General features: G+C 38.6%; 1 protein-coding gene across 3 annotated transcripts in view; it reads left to right on the top strand.

The window, feature by feature from the left end:
• AGK (acylglycerol kinase) overlaps positions 1-16,057 on the top strand; it is a 126,041-nt gene that overhangs the window by 94,603 nt on the left and 15,381 nt on the right. For all 3 annotated transcript variants that reach the window (XM_061198110.1, XM_061198112.1, XM_061198111.1), the window contains 2 exons: positions 11,967-12,046; positions 14,969-15,026. In XM_061198110.1, coding sequence (XP_061054093.1) covers positions 11,967-12,046; positions 14,969-15,026 — 138 coding nt within the window. The remainder of the gene's footprint in view (positions 1-11,966; positions 12,047-14,968; positions 15,027-16,057) is intronic.

The raw sequence follows: 16,057 nt of genomic DNA on the forward strand, positions 1-16,057 counted from the left end.
ACTACATTTTGGTTTATCAGTTTTAGACCTTATCTCTTGGCCTCTTATCAGGAGTCCTCTGTATCACCTCTCAGTATAGTTGTATCATGATTTTTAGTTCCTCTGTTGATTACCTTTGGCCCACAAGTGATTTTTCTGTTATATATGGTTGTTTTGAGTATTAAAAGAGCTAATAAATATAACGCACTTAGGACAGCACCCGATTTCGTCTCACCTGTTTGTATGGTGGCCACCTCTCTATCTCATGCTCTGCCAAAGGCGAAACCTTTCTCGTGACCCATCTGTCTTTCGGAGGGCCTTCTCTTTGGAATTCAGGTTACTTGGTTGTCTTGCATTGTCAGCTCTCTGATGGGCTTAAGAGTAATTATGATTCTGTAGATTATCAGGCTTTTTCTCATTTTTAGGGTGGGAACAATGTTCTTTGTTGCTTCCTACATCCTAGAGAGGAGCAGAACTTCCCATTTTTCTATTGGGTTGTCTAACATTTTCTTACCGATTTGTAGATAAACTCATGAACTATCCTAGAAAGATATTTGCTCGCTTTGCCCACTGAAGGGGCCTAAAGGCAGTGACACCCAACAACAGTGAGCATATCTGGCATCCAGATTTTGGTCTCTAAATACCATTCCCTAATAAAACTTACCAGGATTCTGTGAAAAGATGTCTTTCAGAGGCAGGGCAAGAATAAGGCAAAGAACTACTCAAAAACTAATGAAGACAACACAAAATAGGAGCCAGCCTGATGGTACCCTATTGGCCAGTTTTGGGATAGTTTGAACATCAAAAAGAATAATGCTAGTGGATTATAATACATTAAATAAAAATGATGAATCTATGAATCTATAGTTATGTTACAGAAGAATTGCCAAATTGTAAATGTATAAGATACGACAGAGTTAGAGAATTACCATTTGGCAATCACTAATGAAATCACTAATTCAAACAGGGATCATCAATGGATGCTACACACATTGGATAAAAGGTCGCTGAGAAACAAATATCCACACAGTCTCAAATTATTGCAAGTTACTTAATAATTACAAAGGGAAAAAGTACCTTTATAGTAGAGAGATCTAGCACACACCGCCTTAACCAAGTGATCAAACAGCATCACCAATAATGGGACAGATGGACATTATCTGCCTCCTGATGTGATATATCGAGAAGGATACAACATCACCTATGTAGTTTTCTGCCCAAAACATTAGTCTTAATCTAACTGAATCTAATAGTGAGAAAACAATCAAATCCAAATTGTAGGACATTCTAAAAACAATCATTGATTTGGCTTCTTCAAAAATGTCAATGTCATGAAATCTAAAAGAAGATAGTCTGTTCAAGATTAAGGGAAACTAAAGAAATATCATAATGAAGTCCAGTACGAGATCCTGGACTGGAAAAATGAAAAACAGTGTCAGCCGTAAAAGATATCAGAGATATTTTAATATGGATGATACATTAGATGTTATATGCCAGTGTGAGATTTCTTGAGAGTGACAATGGTGTTATGGTTATGTCTGTGTATGTCCTTGTTCTTGGGAGATACATGCTGAAATATTTAGGAGTGAAAGGTCATGAAGCCTGCAATTTATTTGCAAATGATTTAACAATGCTACAAACTATACACACAGAGATAAAGCTAATGTGGGGAAATGTTGGCCTGGTGAAGCTGGGTGAGAGGTAAATATGGTGTTCATTGCACGTATAAAAGGTTTTTTGGTTTGACATCTTACCAAAATTAAAATTTTGGAGGGAAGAAGACCCAATAGCCATTCCTGATTCCTGATCAGAATCTTCTCTCTAAAAAGGGTTTAATTCCTAGGGAAAAGATATCCTCGCTTGATGGTAGTTGAGTATCTATTCCTTCTTCATTTAAATTTCTTCTTTTTCCCCCTGGAAAAGGCAGGTTCCTAAGAAGGCTGAGCCATAAAGCCAAATAATCCTATAAACAGTGAATCCTGCATACTTTACTCAGGTTTAGCCTTAGAAATGTACCAGCTACATTCAGGTTGTCCTCCAAAGGCTATGCACATTTTATATTCATGCAAGTTTCCTAGTATCTGTGGAAGAAGGCTCCTTACTGTGTCATGATTCCAAACTTCAATCCTAAAGCGTCGTTCCTAGTTATATGGCATTTGCTATATGCACGTTTACGGTTGATGAACCCATGAGCTTGCAACCCATTTCCCTTTTATTTTCCTTTGTGCTTTATGCAGTGATATCTGGACTCTCCACCATGACCTTGTTGGTCAGGATAAAAGTGATTTAAGTTGCAGTTGATTCTGTAGCATCTAATAAAGCTTAATCGTTTTCACAAAATGTGCTGAAAGGAATGTTAGCCTGGAAAAGAGACTACAGATCAGCATCCATTATTTTAAAGTATTGTTGCTGTCAAAGGAGTGAATCAGGGTAGATCTCTTAATAACAGTGATTTACTGCTTCTTATTTATGTGTGAGAAGTAATACATTCCAGAGTAATCAGGATTTAACTGAACATTCTTGACTGTGCTTGCATTTAAATGTCTCTTGTCTCCTTTATCTTTTTCTTTCAAATATACTGATTCTGTGAATTGATAAAACCAGTATCAAATTTACCACAGGCTCTGTATATTGGTAACGCACCCCAGGAAGCAGAAAACTTTTAAAATCAATTCCTAGAAAACATAGTACAGTAGCCTCTACTGTTGTTTCTGAGGCACCCAGCTAGGCTGAATTTGTCTTCTCTTTTTTCTTTATTTCTGGAAATTGCTTTCAGAATGTGGTGAAAAGCATTGCGGATGAAGCCTGATACCAGATTCCTCTTCTTTTAAAAAACAAACTGAAACACAATTAAACATATAATGGAAGATTCTCCAAAAATAAAAGAAATAGTCCTTGGAAGCTATAATAGTGCTTTATGTTTTCATTGTATAGTGTGAGTTCGCATCTCCTTAGGACTTCTAACTCAGTGAGAGAGGCAAGATGTGTATTAGTATCTTCACTGGACAGATTTTTAAAAAAGGGTTATCTGATCTTATGACTAGTTGTGCTGTAGACAGAAGTAGAATAAGGATTTTCTGTCTTACAGTCCATTGCTTTTTCCTTCACTGCTTTGTCTAGGTGGGATCACTCTTGGCCTGTCACATGATTTTTAAAGGGCAGTTTTCCCATGTGGACATCTGCAATGCCTGGAACTTGACTTTAAAGTAACTACTGTAAAGATTTATGGAATTCTTCCTAGTTCTTTCTTTTTGGTCTCTCAGTTGGACTCAGACCCTGCCAACCCAGAACCAAATGAGGAAGATAGGGGAGGTGGTGAGAGTGAGACTCTCCCCCTTACCCCTGTCTTTCATTCCTGGCTTCCTTCTGTTAAAGCCCCAGCTCTGATCATTCTCATACGACGATGCTTAGAGCTGCTCCTGAGCTCCTTCTGCCTTGATTCTTTTTCTTTATCTAGAATCCCTAAAATCCATAGGTCGGGCAGTTGTCTAGTTGACCAGGATCGTTTTCCTGTCACTGTTCCTTAAATTCTGTTCCAACCAGCTCTCTCAGTTGTTTTCCTCTGCAGAGCATGAGGCCATTTCCCCGCAGCGATTTACTCTGTCCAGGGGAGCCTCTGACTTGGAGCAGCTTATCTCCTTTGCTGCTAAGATCTGGCTGTGTGCCTGTCTTTCTGTACAGTATCTGTTCTTGTTTTCTTATCTCTCCATCTCATAATCTGACTATCGCCCAGAACTTCACTGGCCTAAGATACAGTGGTGCTTTGTCTGTTGGCTTCCACTCTGTCCAGCTGACCTTGCTTATTTTTCCTGTGCTCGTGTGTCCTCCAACTGGGACCAGTGTCTCCACTACTGACCCTCAGGCCTCTGCTGAATCCTGAGGGCTCCGTGCCCATCTGCTTTTCTCGACTCTTCACATTCTTCACACTCCTTTCCTACCCCTTGCTGGAACATAGCAACTCAATTCCGTGGAACCTTAAGGTTGCAAGGCTTTTCGGTTAATCTTAACAGAAGAGTCCCAAAATTCTTCCCCCTACATGAAGAAAGGGAAAATGGTTTTAGAGCACCAGTCAGGAAATCTTGAGTACTTAGCTCAGCACTTCTTGCTTCCACTACATGCTTTAGAACAGCATTTCCCTAAGGAATATTACTTATGCAAGATGTCTTCCCAGAGAAGGGCTGAACAGTTAACAACTCAGGAAAGCTGTATATTGTATTTCTTCTTTTGGAAATTTATAATGTATATTAACATATTAAAGACTCTAAAAAGAATTGCAGTAAACATAACTTCTTTCAAACCAAATAAGTTTGATATTTCCCAACTTATTTCAACATGGAATCTTCTATCATCATCATCATCATCATATCATCATCATCATCAGCTGTAACACTTAACATCTTAAGAAACATTTGGGAAATGTTCCCATTGATACAGCAAACTATTCACATAGTGTTAATTCTCTCCCTTAGGCTAGAGCGCCCTTTCTCCTTGTTTCTTTTCTTTCTCTCTGCTTTCTTCCCACCCTCCCCAATCTAGGTGCTTTATTTATTTTTCCTTTTTGGGGAAGGACTGGGGAAATCACTATAGTATGCACTTATTACTGTAATGTAGTGTTCTTCCTCAAGGGACCTGATTTCTCTCTCTCTCTTTTTTTTAATTAGCATGCATCTTCCCTAGTCCAGTACTGTATGATTCAGCCTCGTTCCTTCTCTTTCAATACTATATAGTGCTTAGCTCACTCTTGGGAACCTCCTAGGTAGATCTACAAAAATTATAATGAATAGATAAAAGAATGAATCCAGGAATTATACAGATATAGATATAGATACAGATACACATACATATAAATGCTGGATCAAAAAACCTAGTTAGATTGCATTAAAAAATTCCTCCCACCCCCATTCCCTGCCTCTGTCAACCACCAATCCGTTTTCTGTATCATCTATAAGCTTGTTTTCTTTGTTGTTGTTATTTTTTGTTTTTTTAGATTTCACATATAAGAGAGATCATACAGTATTTGTCTTCCTCTGACTTACTTCACTTAGCACAGTGCCCTCAAGGTCCATCCATGTTGTCCCAAATGGCAAGTTTTCATTCTATTTTATGGCTAAGTAATATTCCTGAATCTGTGTGTGTGTGCACGTGTGTGTGTGCATGCCACAGTTTCTTTATCCATTCATCTGTCGATGGACACTTAAGTTGTTTCCATATCTTGGCTATTGTAATTAATGCCACAATGAACATGGGGGTGCATGTATCTTTTTTTTATTTTTAAAATTTTTTATACAGCAGGTTCTTATTAGTTATCCATTTTATACATATTAGTGTATATATGTCAATCCCAATCTCCCAATTCATCCCACCACCACCCCCCCACCACCACTTTCCCCCCTTGGTGTCCATAGGTTGTTCTCTACCTCTGGGTCTCTATTTCTGCCCTGCAAACTGGTTCACCTGTACCATTTTTCTAGGTTCCACATATATGCGTTAATATACGATATTTGTTTTTCTCTTTCTGACTTACTTCACTCTGTATGACAATCTCTAGGTCCATCCACGTCTCTACAAATGACCCAATTTCATTCCTTTTTGTGGCTGAATAATATTCCATTGTATATATGTACCACATCTTTATCCATTCGTCTGTCGATGGACATTTAGGTTGCTTCCATGACTTGGCTATTGTAAATAGTGCTGCAGTGAACATTGGGGTGCATGTGTCTTTTTGAATTATGGTTTTCTCAGAGTATATGCCCAGTAGTGGGATTGCTGGGTCATATGGTAATTCTATTTTTAGTTTTTTAAGGACCCTCCATACTGTTCTCCATAGTGGCTGTATCCATTTACATTCCCACCAACAGTGCAAGAGGGTTCCCTCTTCTCCACAGCCTCTCCAGCATTTGTTGTTTGTAGATTTTCTGATGATGCCCATTCTAACTGGTGTGAGGTGATACCTCATTGTAGTTTTGATTTGCATTTCTCTAATAATTAGTGATGCTGAGCAGCTTTTCATGTGCTTCTTGGCCATCTGTATGTCTTCTTTGGAGAAATGTCTATTTAGGTCTTCTGCCCATCTTTGGATTGGGTTGTCTGTTTCTTTAATATTGAGCTGCATGAGCTGTTTATATATTTTGGAGATTAATCCTTTGTCCGTTGATTCGTTTGCAAATATTTTCTCCCATTCTGAGGGTTGTCTTTTCGTCTTGTTTATAGTTTCCTTTGCTGTGCAAAACTTTTAAGTTTCATTAGGTCCCATTTGTTTATTTTTGTTTTTATTTCCATTACTCTAGGAGGTGGATCAAAAAAGATCTTGCTGTGATTTATATCAAAGAGTGTTCTTCCTATGTTTTCCTCTAAGAGTTTTATAGTGTCCGGTCTTACATTTAGATCTCTAATCCATTTTGAGTTTATTTTTGTGTATGGTGTTCGGGAGTGTTCTAATTTCATTCTTTTACATGTAGCTGTCCAGTGTTCCCAGCACCACTTATTGAAGAGACTGTCTTTTCTCCATTGTATATCCTTGCCTCCTTTGTCATAGATTAGTTGACCGTAGATGCGTGGGTTTATCTCTGGGCTTACTATCCTGTTCCATTGATCTATATTTCTGTTTTTGTGCCAGTACCATATTGTCTTCATTACTGTAGCTTTGTAGTATAGTCTGAAGTCAGGGAGTCTGATTCCTCCAGTTCCGTTTTTTTCCCTTAAGAGTGCTTTGGCTATTCGGGGTCTTTTGTGTCTCCATACAAATTTTAAGAGTTTTTTGTTCTAGTTCTGTAAAAAATGCCACTGGTAATTTGATAGGGATTGCATTGAATCTGTAGATTGCTTTGGGTAGTATAGTCATTTTCACAATATTGATTCTTCCAATCCAAGAACATGGTATATCTCTCCGTTTGTGTCATCTTTGATTTCTTTCATCAGTGTCTTATAGTTTTCTGAGTATAGGTCTTTTACCTCCTTAGGCGGGTTTATTCCTAGGTGTTTTATTCTTTTTGTTGCAATGGTGAATGGAATTGTTTCCTTAATTTCTCTTTCTGATCTTTCGTTGTTAGTGTATAGGAATGCAAGAGATTTCTGTGCATTAATTTTGTATCCTGCAACTTTACCAAATTCATTGATTAACTCTAGTAGTTTTCTGGTGGCATCTTTAGGATTCTCTATATATAGTGTCATGTCATCTGCAAACAGTGACAGTTTTACTTCTTTTCCAGTTTGTATTCTTTTTCTTCTCTGATTGCCGTGGCTAGGACTTCCAAAACTATGATGAATAATAGTGGTGAGAATGGGCATCCTTGTCTTGTTCCCGATCTTAGAGGAAATGCTTTCAGCTTTTCACCATAGAGAGTGATGTTTGCTGTGGGTTTGTCATATATGGCCTTTATTATGTTGAGATAGGTTCCCTCTATGCCCACTTTCTGGAGAGTTTTTATCATAAATGGGTGTTGAATTTTGTCAAAAGCTTTTTCTGCATCTATTGAGATGATCATATGGTTTTTATTCTTCAATTTGTTAATATGGTGTATCACATTGCTTGATTTGCGTATATTGAAGAATCCTTGCATCCCTGGGATAAATCCCACTTGATCATGGTGTATGATCCTTTTAATGTGTTGTTGGATTCTGTTTGCTAGTATTTTGTTGAGGATTTTTGTATCTATATTCATCAGTGATATTGGTCTGTAATTTTCTTTTTTTGGAGTATCCTTGTCTGGTTTTGGTATCAGGGTGATGGTGGCCTCATAGAATGAGTTTGGGAGTTTTTTGCAAGAGTTTGAGAAGGATGGGTGTTAGCTGTTCTCTAAATGGTTGACAGAATTCACCTGTGAAGCCATCTGGTCCTGGACTTTTGTTTGTTGGAAGATTTTTAATCACAGTTTCAATTTCATTACTTGTGATTGGTCTGTTCATATTTTCTATTTCTTCCTGGTTCAGTTTTGGAAGGTTCTGCCTTTCTAAGAATTTGTCCATTTCTTCCAGGTTGTCCATTTTATTGGCGTAGAGTTGCTTGTAGTAGTCTCTTATGATGCTTTGTATTTCTGCGGTGTCTGTTGCATATATCTTTTGAGTTAACGTTTGTGTTTTCATTGGATAAATACCTAGAAGTGGAATTGCTGGATCACATGGTAGGTCTATTTTTTTTTTTAATTTTTACTTTTTTATTTATTTATTATTTTTGGCTGTGTTGGGTCTTTGTTTCTGTGCAAGGGCTTTCTCTAGTTGCGGCGAGTGGAGGCCACTCTTCATCGCGGTGCACGGCCTCTCACTGTCGCGGCCTCTCTTGTTGCGGAGCACAGGCTCCAGACGCGCAGGCTCAGTAATTGTGGCTCACGGGTCTTGTTGCTCAGCGGCATGTGGGATCTTCCCAGACCAGGGCTCGAACCCATGTCCCCTGCATTGGCAGGCAGATTCTTAACCACTGCGCAACCAGGGAAGCCCGGTAGGTCTATTTTTAATTCTTTGAGGAACTTCCATCCTGTTTTCCATAGTGGCTGCACCAATTTACATTCCCACCAGCGTGCACAAAGTTTCCCTTTTCTCCACATTCTCAACAACACTTGTTTTTTCTTGTCTTTTTGATGATAGCCATTCTAATAGGTGTGAGATGTTATCTCATTGTGGTTTTCATTTGCCTTTCTCTGATGATTAATGATGCTGGGCATCAGTATGTCTGTTTCTATGCTTTGCCCATTTTTCAAGTGGATTGCTTTTTTTTTTTCTATTGAGTTATATGAGTTCTTTATATATTTTGGATATTAACCCCTTATCAGATATATGATTTGCAAACATTTTCTCCCATTCAGTAGGTTACCTTTTTATTTTGTTGATGGTTTCCTTTGCTGAACAGAAGGTTTTTAGTATGATGTAGCCCCACTTATTTGTTTTTGCTTTAGTTGCTTTTGCTTTTGGTGTCAAATTTAAAAATCATTCCCAAGACTTATGTCAGGAAGCTTACCCCCTATGTTTTCTTCTAGGAGCTTTTTTGTTTTAGGTCTTATATTGAAGTCTTTAATCCATTTTGAATTAATCTTTTTATGTGGTGTAAGATAGTGGTCCAGTTTCATTCTTTTGCATGTGACTGTCCAGTTTTCCTAGGATCATTTATTGAAGAGACTGTCCTTTCCCCATTGTATATTCTTGGCTCCTTTGTTATAAATTAATTTACCATATATGTGTGGGTTTATTTCTGGGCTCTTTGTTGATTTATGTGTGTGTTTCTATGACAATACCATGCAGTTTTAATCACTATAGCTTTGTAATATAGTTCGAAATCAGGGAGTGTGATACCGCCAGCTTTTTTCTTCTTTCTCAGGATTGCTTTGGCTGTTTGGGGTTTCTTTGTGGGTCCATACAAATTTTAGGATTATATGTTCTATGTCTTTGAAAAATGTCTTTGGAATTTTGGTAGGGATTGCATTGAATCTACAGATTGCTTTTGGTAGTATGGACATTTGAACATCATTAATTTTTCCAATCCAGGAGCACAGAATATCTTCCCATTTTCAATTTCTTTCATTAATGTCTTGTAGTTTTCAATTTCACCTCCTTGTTTAAATTTACTCCTAGATATTTTATTCTTTTTGATGCAGTTGTAAATGGGATTGTTTTCTTTATTTCTCTTTCTGATAGTTTGTTATTAGTGTATAGAAATGCCATAGATTTTTGTGTATTGATTTTGTATCCTGCAACTTTACTGAATTTATTAGTTCTGTCATGTCATCCGTAAATCATGATAGTTTTACTTCTTCCTTTCCAATTTGGATGCCTTTATTTCTTTTTCTTACCTAATTGCTCCAACACTTCCAATACTATGTTGAATAAAAGTGGTAAGGGTAGGCATCTTTCTTGTTCAAGATGTTAGAGGAAAGGCTTTTTACTGTTGAGTAGGATGTTAGCTATGGTCTTGTCATATATGGCCTTTTATTATGTTGAGGTATGTTCCCTCTATACCCACTTTGTTGAGAGTTTTTATCATAAATCAGTGTTGAAGTTTATCACATACTTTTTCTGCATCTAGTGAAATGATCATATGATTTTCATCCTTCATTTTGTTGATGTAGCATATCATACTGACTGATTTGAAGATGTTGAACCATCCTTGCATCCATGGAATAAATCTTGATTTATGGTGTCTGATCCTTTTAATGTATGGTTGAGTTTGGTTTGCTAATATTTTGTTGAGGGTTTTTGTATCTATGTTCATCAGGAATATTGGCCTTTAATTTTGTTTTCTTGTATTGTCCTTGTCTGGTTTTGGTATCAGGGTAATGCTGGCCTCAAAAAATCAGTTTGGAAGAATTCCTTCCTCCTCTGTTTTTTAGAAGAGTATGAAAAGGATTGGTATTAATTCTCCTTTGAATGTTTGGTAAAATTTACCAGTAAAACTGTCTGGTCCTGGACTTTTGTTTGTTGAGAGGTTTCTACTGATTCAGTCTCCTTACTAGTAATCAGTCTGTTCAGATTTTACCTTATTCTTTAAAATTTATGGTTTATCTGAAAACTTACATTGTGTTTTCCCTGACCACCCATCTCCTTGGCTCCCTCACTCACTATACAGTTGCACCTGCTCTGTACTTTCATAATACTTGATACACATCTCTGTTCTTTGAACCTACTGCATTGTGTTGTTATTGTCTGTGTCTTTCTACCCCCCATGATACCTTGAGCTCTTTGAGGACATTTTTTATCACTAGTTCCTAATATATAATATATATCTGTTAATGATGATTCATGAAAAAAAAAATGAATGAATGAACGATTAGCTTAGTATAGTCAGGATGGCTCAAGCCCTGCTGTCTTCCACAGTATGCACTAGGCACCCAGGAGACTAATACATCCCTGCTGTGCCAGTAGTGGGTTACCTTACCATCACCTCTTTGCTCTGCCATTTCCCTCTAGCTCCTTCTTCTCTTGCTTAAGCAGGTACAGAGAGCAGAAAAGGAAATCTGCTTCAACAGATACACAACCAAGGAATGAGAGGCCAGTGTCTTTTACTGGTAGACTGGCCCTATTCGTGTGTGATCTGCCTAGAAAACCCTCACTGGTTTCAGTGTAGCGGGAACAGGAGTGAAAGTGGGACTGAGCGGGGAAGGACTACCTCTCCTAAGAAGACTTAGACGCTTTCTTTAGGCCAACAACTTACAGTGCCAAGGATTCTCCTCCAGTTCCTAATCTGCTTACCCTGGTTCTAATGATTGCATGGTGGAAACCGAGCTGGTTCTGTGCCTGCTTAGCAAATTCTGTGGAGTTGTGTCTGGCATTTGGCAGCTCTCTTTAGAATGTGGGGTACCCTTGGGCTTCAGCTGCAATTCTGAGCTACCGGGAAAGTCTCTTTCAGAATCCTGGTGTATATATTTTCATATAGGAAAGCCCATCATGAAGTGTAAACACTTGGAGGCAGTGGCTCAATTGTGTGTTTTCTATATATTGCTAAATAAACTCACTGGTTTATTAGAAGCTTGCTGATTATAATATGCAGTATTTGGCCATAAAGCACTGGACTAAATCCGAATCACTTTTCATCCTGATTTGTTATGACAAATATCTGGCTGTATTTTCAGATATCCAAGTGAAACATTCTGGAGTACATACCAGGACGCTGATCTTCCTTGATAGCTCTTGGCCCTCCAAAGAGAACGCAGGCTTAAATTATATTTGCCTTGGACAAGTATAAGAGAGAGAAGAAATTCTGGCTGACCCGACTAATTGGTCCAAGAATCAGCATAATGATTACAGTCTGAAGTATGATACTATATTTTCTTGCCAGCGGATTCATGAGGCCTATACAAAAAAGTTAGCTTCATTTTACAGGACAGTTTATTTAAGTACTTTTACTGAGCACTCACAGATTTAATTTCTTAAATTTGGAACATCCCTTTTAGAATTTTGGTTTGATGAAACGTAGGCATGAACGTTTGCTGGTTACTTACCTGTAGAGAGTTCCAAGTTATTGTCGTCATTAATTTAAATTAAATGTGTTTAACTTCCAGGGTGAAAAGGAACAGCCAGTGTTTGCACTGACCGGCCTTCGATGGGGATCCTTCCGAGATGCTGGCGTCTCAGTTAGCAAGTAAAGGGGCACTGTATTAACATGTGGTGATTTTGAGACACCTTCTTATTCTGTCCCCGTCTTTGCGGTTTCAATATGTCGTGATGTAGGAGTTAGTGCGGTTGAATTATGTGTGAATAACAGAGGTAGAGGTTTAAGTTCTTATGTGCAGAGAGGCTGTGGAGAGTTCCGGTTTCCTCCACGCTAGCTTGGCGGAAGCTCAAGAGGAGCAGCGGGCATCTCTCTTTCTAGACGTCGTATGTGAGCGTGGGTGAGGCCGCGCTAGCCCGGAGGGGCACTGGATAGCCTCTCCTCCTGTGGCCTGATTAGCTGGGTACCAAGTCAGAGGCACCGCTGGGGCCACAGCCTCGTGGAGCTTTCACAACCCTGGTCGGAAGACCCCCCCCCCCACGAGAGGTGTTCTTTCTGAAAGCCTAGCAGATCCACAGACCCCAGGCCGCCTCTTTCAGAGGAGGAAGAAAGGCAGATGCCTGGCTGCGTTGGGAGATGGAAGAAACAGGCCTGTGGAGGAGGTGATTAGAGGGCCGCCGCTGGCTTTTCATGCGAGCTGGCTTTTCATGCGAACGTGCTTATTTTTGGAGAATTCATCGTGTAGAATAGGCTCCTGGCTCGGAAAGAGGGTGTGTCCTGTTCTGTTGCATGGAGAGGCCGCTTGGGCAGGGCTTCCTGAGGTGGGGCTGAGCAGACACGGCGTGAGGTTCCCTCCTCGCTGGTGGGCGTTAGTTTTTCTTTACCTCTTCTTGAAAACGGGCTTACAATTTTAGTATGGTTTAAATGAATTATGATTGATCTCACACACAGCTTTTATCAAGAAACCCCGCTTTCACATTGTAGGCATTCCTGCTCATTTTCTTTACAGAAATTTGTTTTGTTTTGTTTTGTTTTTTGATGTGACCATTTTTAACTTTATTGAATTTTTGTTATAATATTGCTCCTGTTTTATGTTTTGGTTTTTTTGGCCGTGTGGCCTGTGGAATCTTAGCTCCCTGACCAGGGATCGAACCCGCACCCCCTGCATTGGAAGGCGAAGTCTTTTAACCACTGGACTGCCAGGGAAGTGCCTACAGAAATTCCTCTCATTTGTTTCACTGGTTATTCCTGCTAATGAAGTTCCTGACAGTGGACTGTCCAAAGAGAGATATCACTATGTTATATCATACACTGTGTTCTTTAATACTTCACAGCTTTTATTTGCAAGTATGCCATGGTTATCTTGATTCCACAAGTTATCTTTGTGTCTCATCTGTAATCTCAAATGCCAGCAATTTACCAAGAGGAATTGCTTAGTTTCCCCTGAGAAGGTCTGATGAGAGCAAATTGCTTTCTAAATGTACTGAGCACAAGCGTAGGTCAGCCCTTTAGGAATATCACACACGAGCCCATATTCTGTTTGATTTCCGAGCAGTGAATTTTAATATTCTGGTGGTGGTTATACCTGGATTAGGACCATGCACTGAGTCGCTCTGTGCGTCATGAGAGACACAGTCGGGATGCGAGAAACCAATTCCTAGCCGGCCTCGGGAAGACCGCACGCGCAGTGTCAGAACTTGCCATTGATACAGATGGAGGGAATTGCAGGCAGTTTAGAAATAAACTGCCTTGGATGGGATGTGTTTCTGTCTGGCTAACTGGGAAAAGAAGCAAATCATTGAGGAACCTTTGAAACAAAATAACAAAAACAAAAAAATTAGATGGTCAAAGCCCTCATTAATAGCATCGCTGTACTTACCTGGGTAATAGAGTGGTTCCGCATTGCTCGTTCTATAGCTAAACTCCTTATTTGGGCATTCAAGGCCCAACTTAATCCATCAGCACCCCTAATTACAGAGTTGTGTATCTTTGCTTTAAATAAAGCTTTTGCTCTGGCTATTACTCTCGGTGTTTCCCGTACTTTTACTACTCCTTCTGCCTAGAATGATTTCCTTCCCTCTTTCATGTATCTAAATCCAACCCATGTTTCTAGGTCTCATGCCCTTACTTTGTTCTTGCATCATTCATTATGCAAGTGTGGCTGCTTCAATGATTTTAGGCCCTTAATGATTTCTTGTGCCTTCTTGACTCTCCTTACCAATGAATAGTGATCAGTTTATACCATGTCATATAAATATGTTTATTTATTTGTTGTTTTCTATTACTTTGGAGGGCCTTATTTTCTCAAATTAGGAGCCCTCAAAGGCAACAATTTTATATTCTTTATATCGCTGCATTTCCTCCATATACATAGTAAGTGCTAAATAAATACATATTGATCCAAAACAAATAGGGAGCAGTTAAGATGGGCTGGTAGGTGACAGAGATAAGTTTTAAGAGAGAAATCTACTTTATGCCACTTTTCTGATTCCAACTAGGCATCTTTTTCTCTTCAGTAGCTTTTAGGTATTTAGCAATATGAAGTAGACCCTCTTCATTCCCAGATTTCACATTTGCCATTTTCAAGCTGCATAACGTGAGTAATGTGAAGTTATGCTGATTTACAGATTTTAATTTTAATTGTATGTTTGTGTGTGAGAGAGAACACGGTGTACAGAATGCAGCCATTTAGCTCATGAGTAATACACTGTGGCTTTATCACTCTCCGCTCATTTGGAATGTATACTCAACTGTATTCCACGGTGGAAAGTATATATTACAGTGATACCTGTGAATTTAGAGATTCAAGGAGACTCTGATTATATATCCCTTGTAAATTGCAAGGATCTAGCTGCTGTATAACTAATTATGTACGGTTTGACATGGTATTCAAATGCAGATTAAAAACTTACTGCAATACTTTTTTTTATGCTAAACCACAGTCTCCAAGCCTCCAGAGCAGACACTCATGGTAAAGGTGTAATTCTAATGTATTATCCGTCATGAATGGTATCTAGCACATTGATAGTTCTTTTAATATTCTAATTACATTTTTATCTTGGTCTTTCTCAGGTACTGGTATCTTGGGCCTCTAAAAACCAAAGTAGCCCACTTTTTCAGCACTCTTAAGGTAAATACAGTTTACAACGTAGAAGCTTGACCTCTGGTATTTTGTTGTTCCTCTGTGATGTGTGTATTTGCAATTTTTAAAAATTTCTCGCTACAGATGTATATGACGTGCTCCAACACTAAAATGGGGCATATTTACTTATATACAAATGCAGAAAGCATTCCTATTGTGATTCCTCTCATCTACCAACTTATCTTCTCCATTACCAAGCCCATATTTAATTTCATTTTAGTATTTTACTTCCCTTTGTCTTTTCATTCACTCACTCTTACCAGACAAACCTTGAACACAATGACCTGTATCTCATTAACTATTTGCAAGTGTGTCTATATTAGCATCTGGAAATGAATTGAAGTTTTGTATCTGAATATATCTAATCATATAGGCTTGTGTATAATATAGGAGGTTTCAAACTATGCTTTGTGCTTCAAACTATGTTTTTTCAAACTAGCCAGATGTGGGTAGTGGTTGCTGTATTGGACAGCACAGGTCTAGAGACAGTTGTCATCATCAGAGAAAGTTCTATCAGGCCGTGCTGCTGTAGCCTATACAATGAGAAATACTGGCATAGAGAAAAGCTCAACAATGTTTATTAATGAAAATGCTAATAGAAAAGTCATACTTATCTGTGTACTATATACTGTGTTCAGCTTTTACGCAAATCAAGGTAGTATATTTACAGTTCGACCAATCTGAAAATTGGCAGATGAAGTTTGAATGTAGTGAAAAGTTTGGTTTTAATGTTAACATTCAGAGTATTGAGTGTTTTTCGAATTACAAAAGTAATATATGTCCATTGCAATACGTTTGGAAAACATAGCTCCCTTTACCTTCTAAATAAATTCCAGATGGATAACAAAACCATTAAAGTACCAGGGGTAACCAATCTATATGATTATTAAAATGAACTTGGGGGGCGCCAAGGACTTTCTATACCTAAGGCAAATTGTGTGAGTAAAATGCATTACTGCTGTTGCTTGAGGGCATAATTACATTGGTGGAGTCGGGATTGCATTCAGGAAGAAATAGAG

Source organism: Eubalaena glacialis, chromosome 8 (assembly GCF_028564815.1).
Source record: "Eubalaena glacialis isolate mEubGla1 chromosome 8, mEubGla1.1.hap2.+ XY, whole genome shotgun sequence".
Classification (NCBI taxonomy): Eukaryota; Metazoa; Chordata; class Mammalia; order Artiodactyla; family Balaenidae; genus Eubalaena; species Eubalaena glacialis.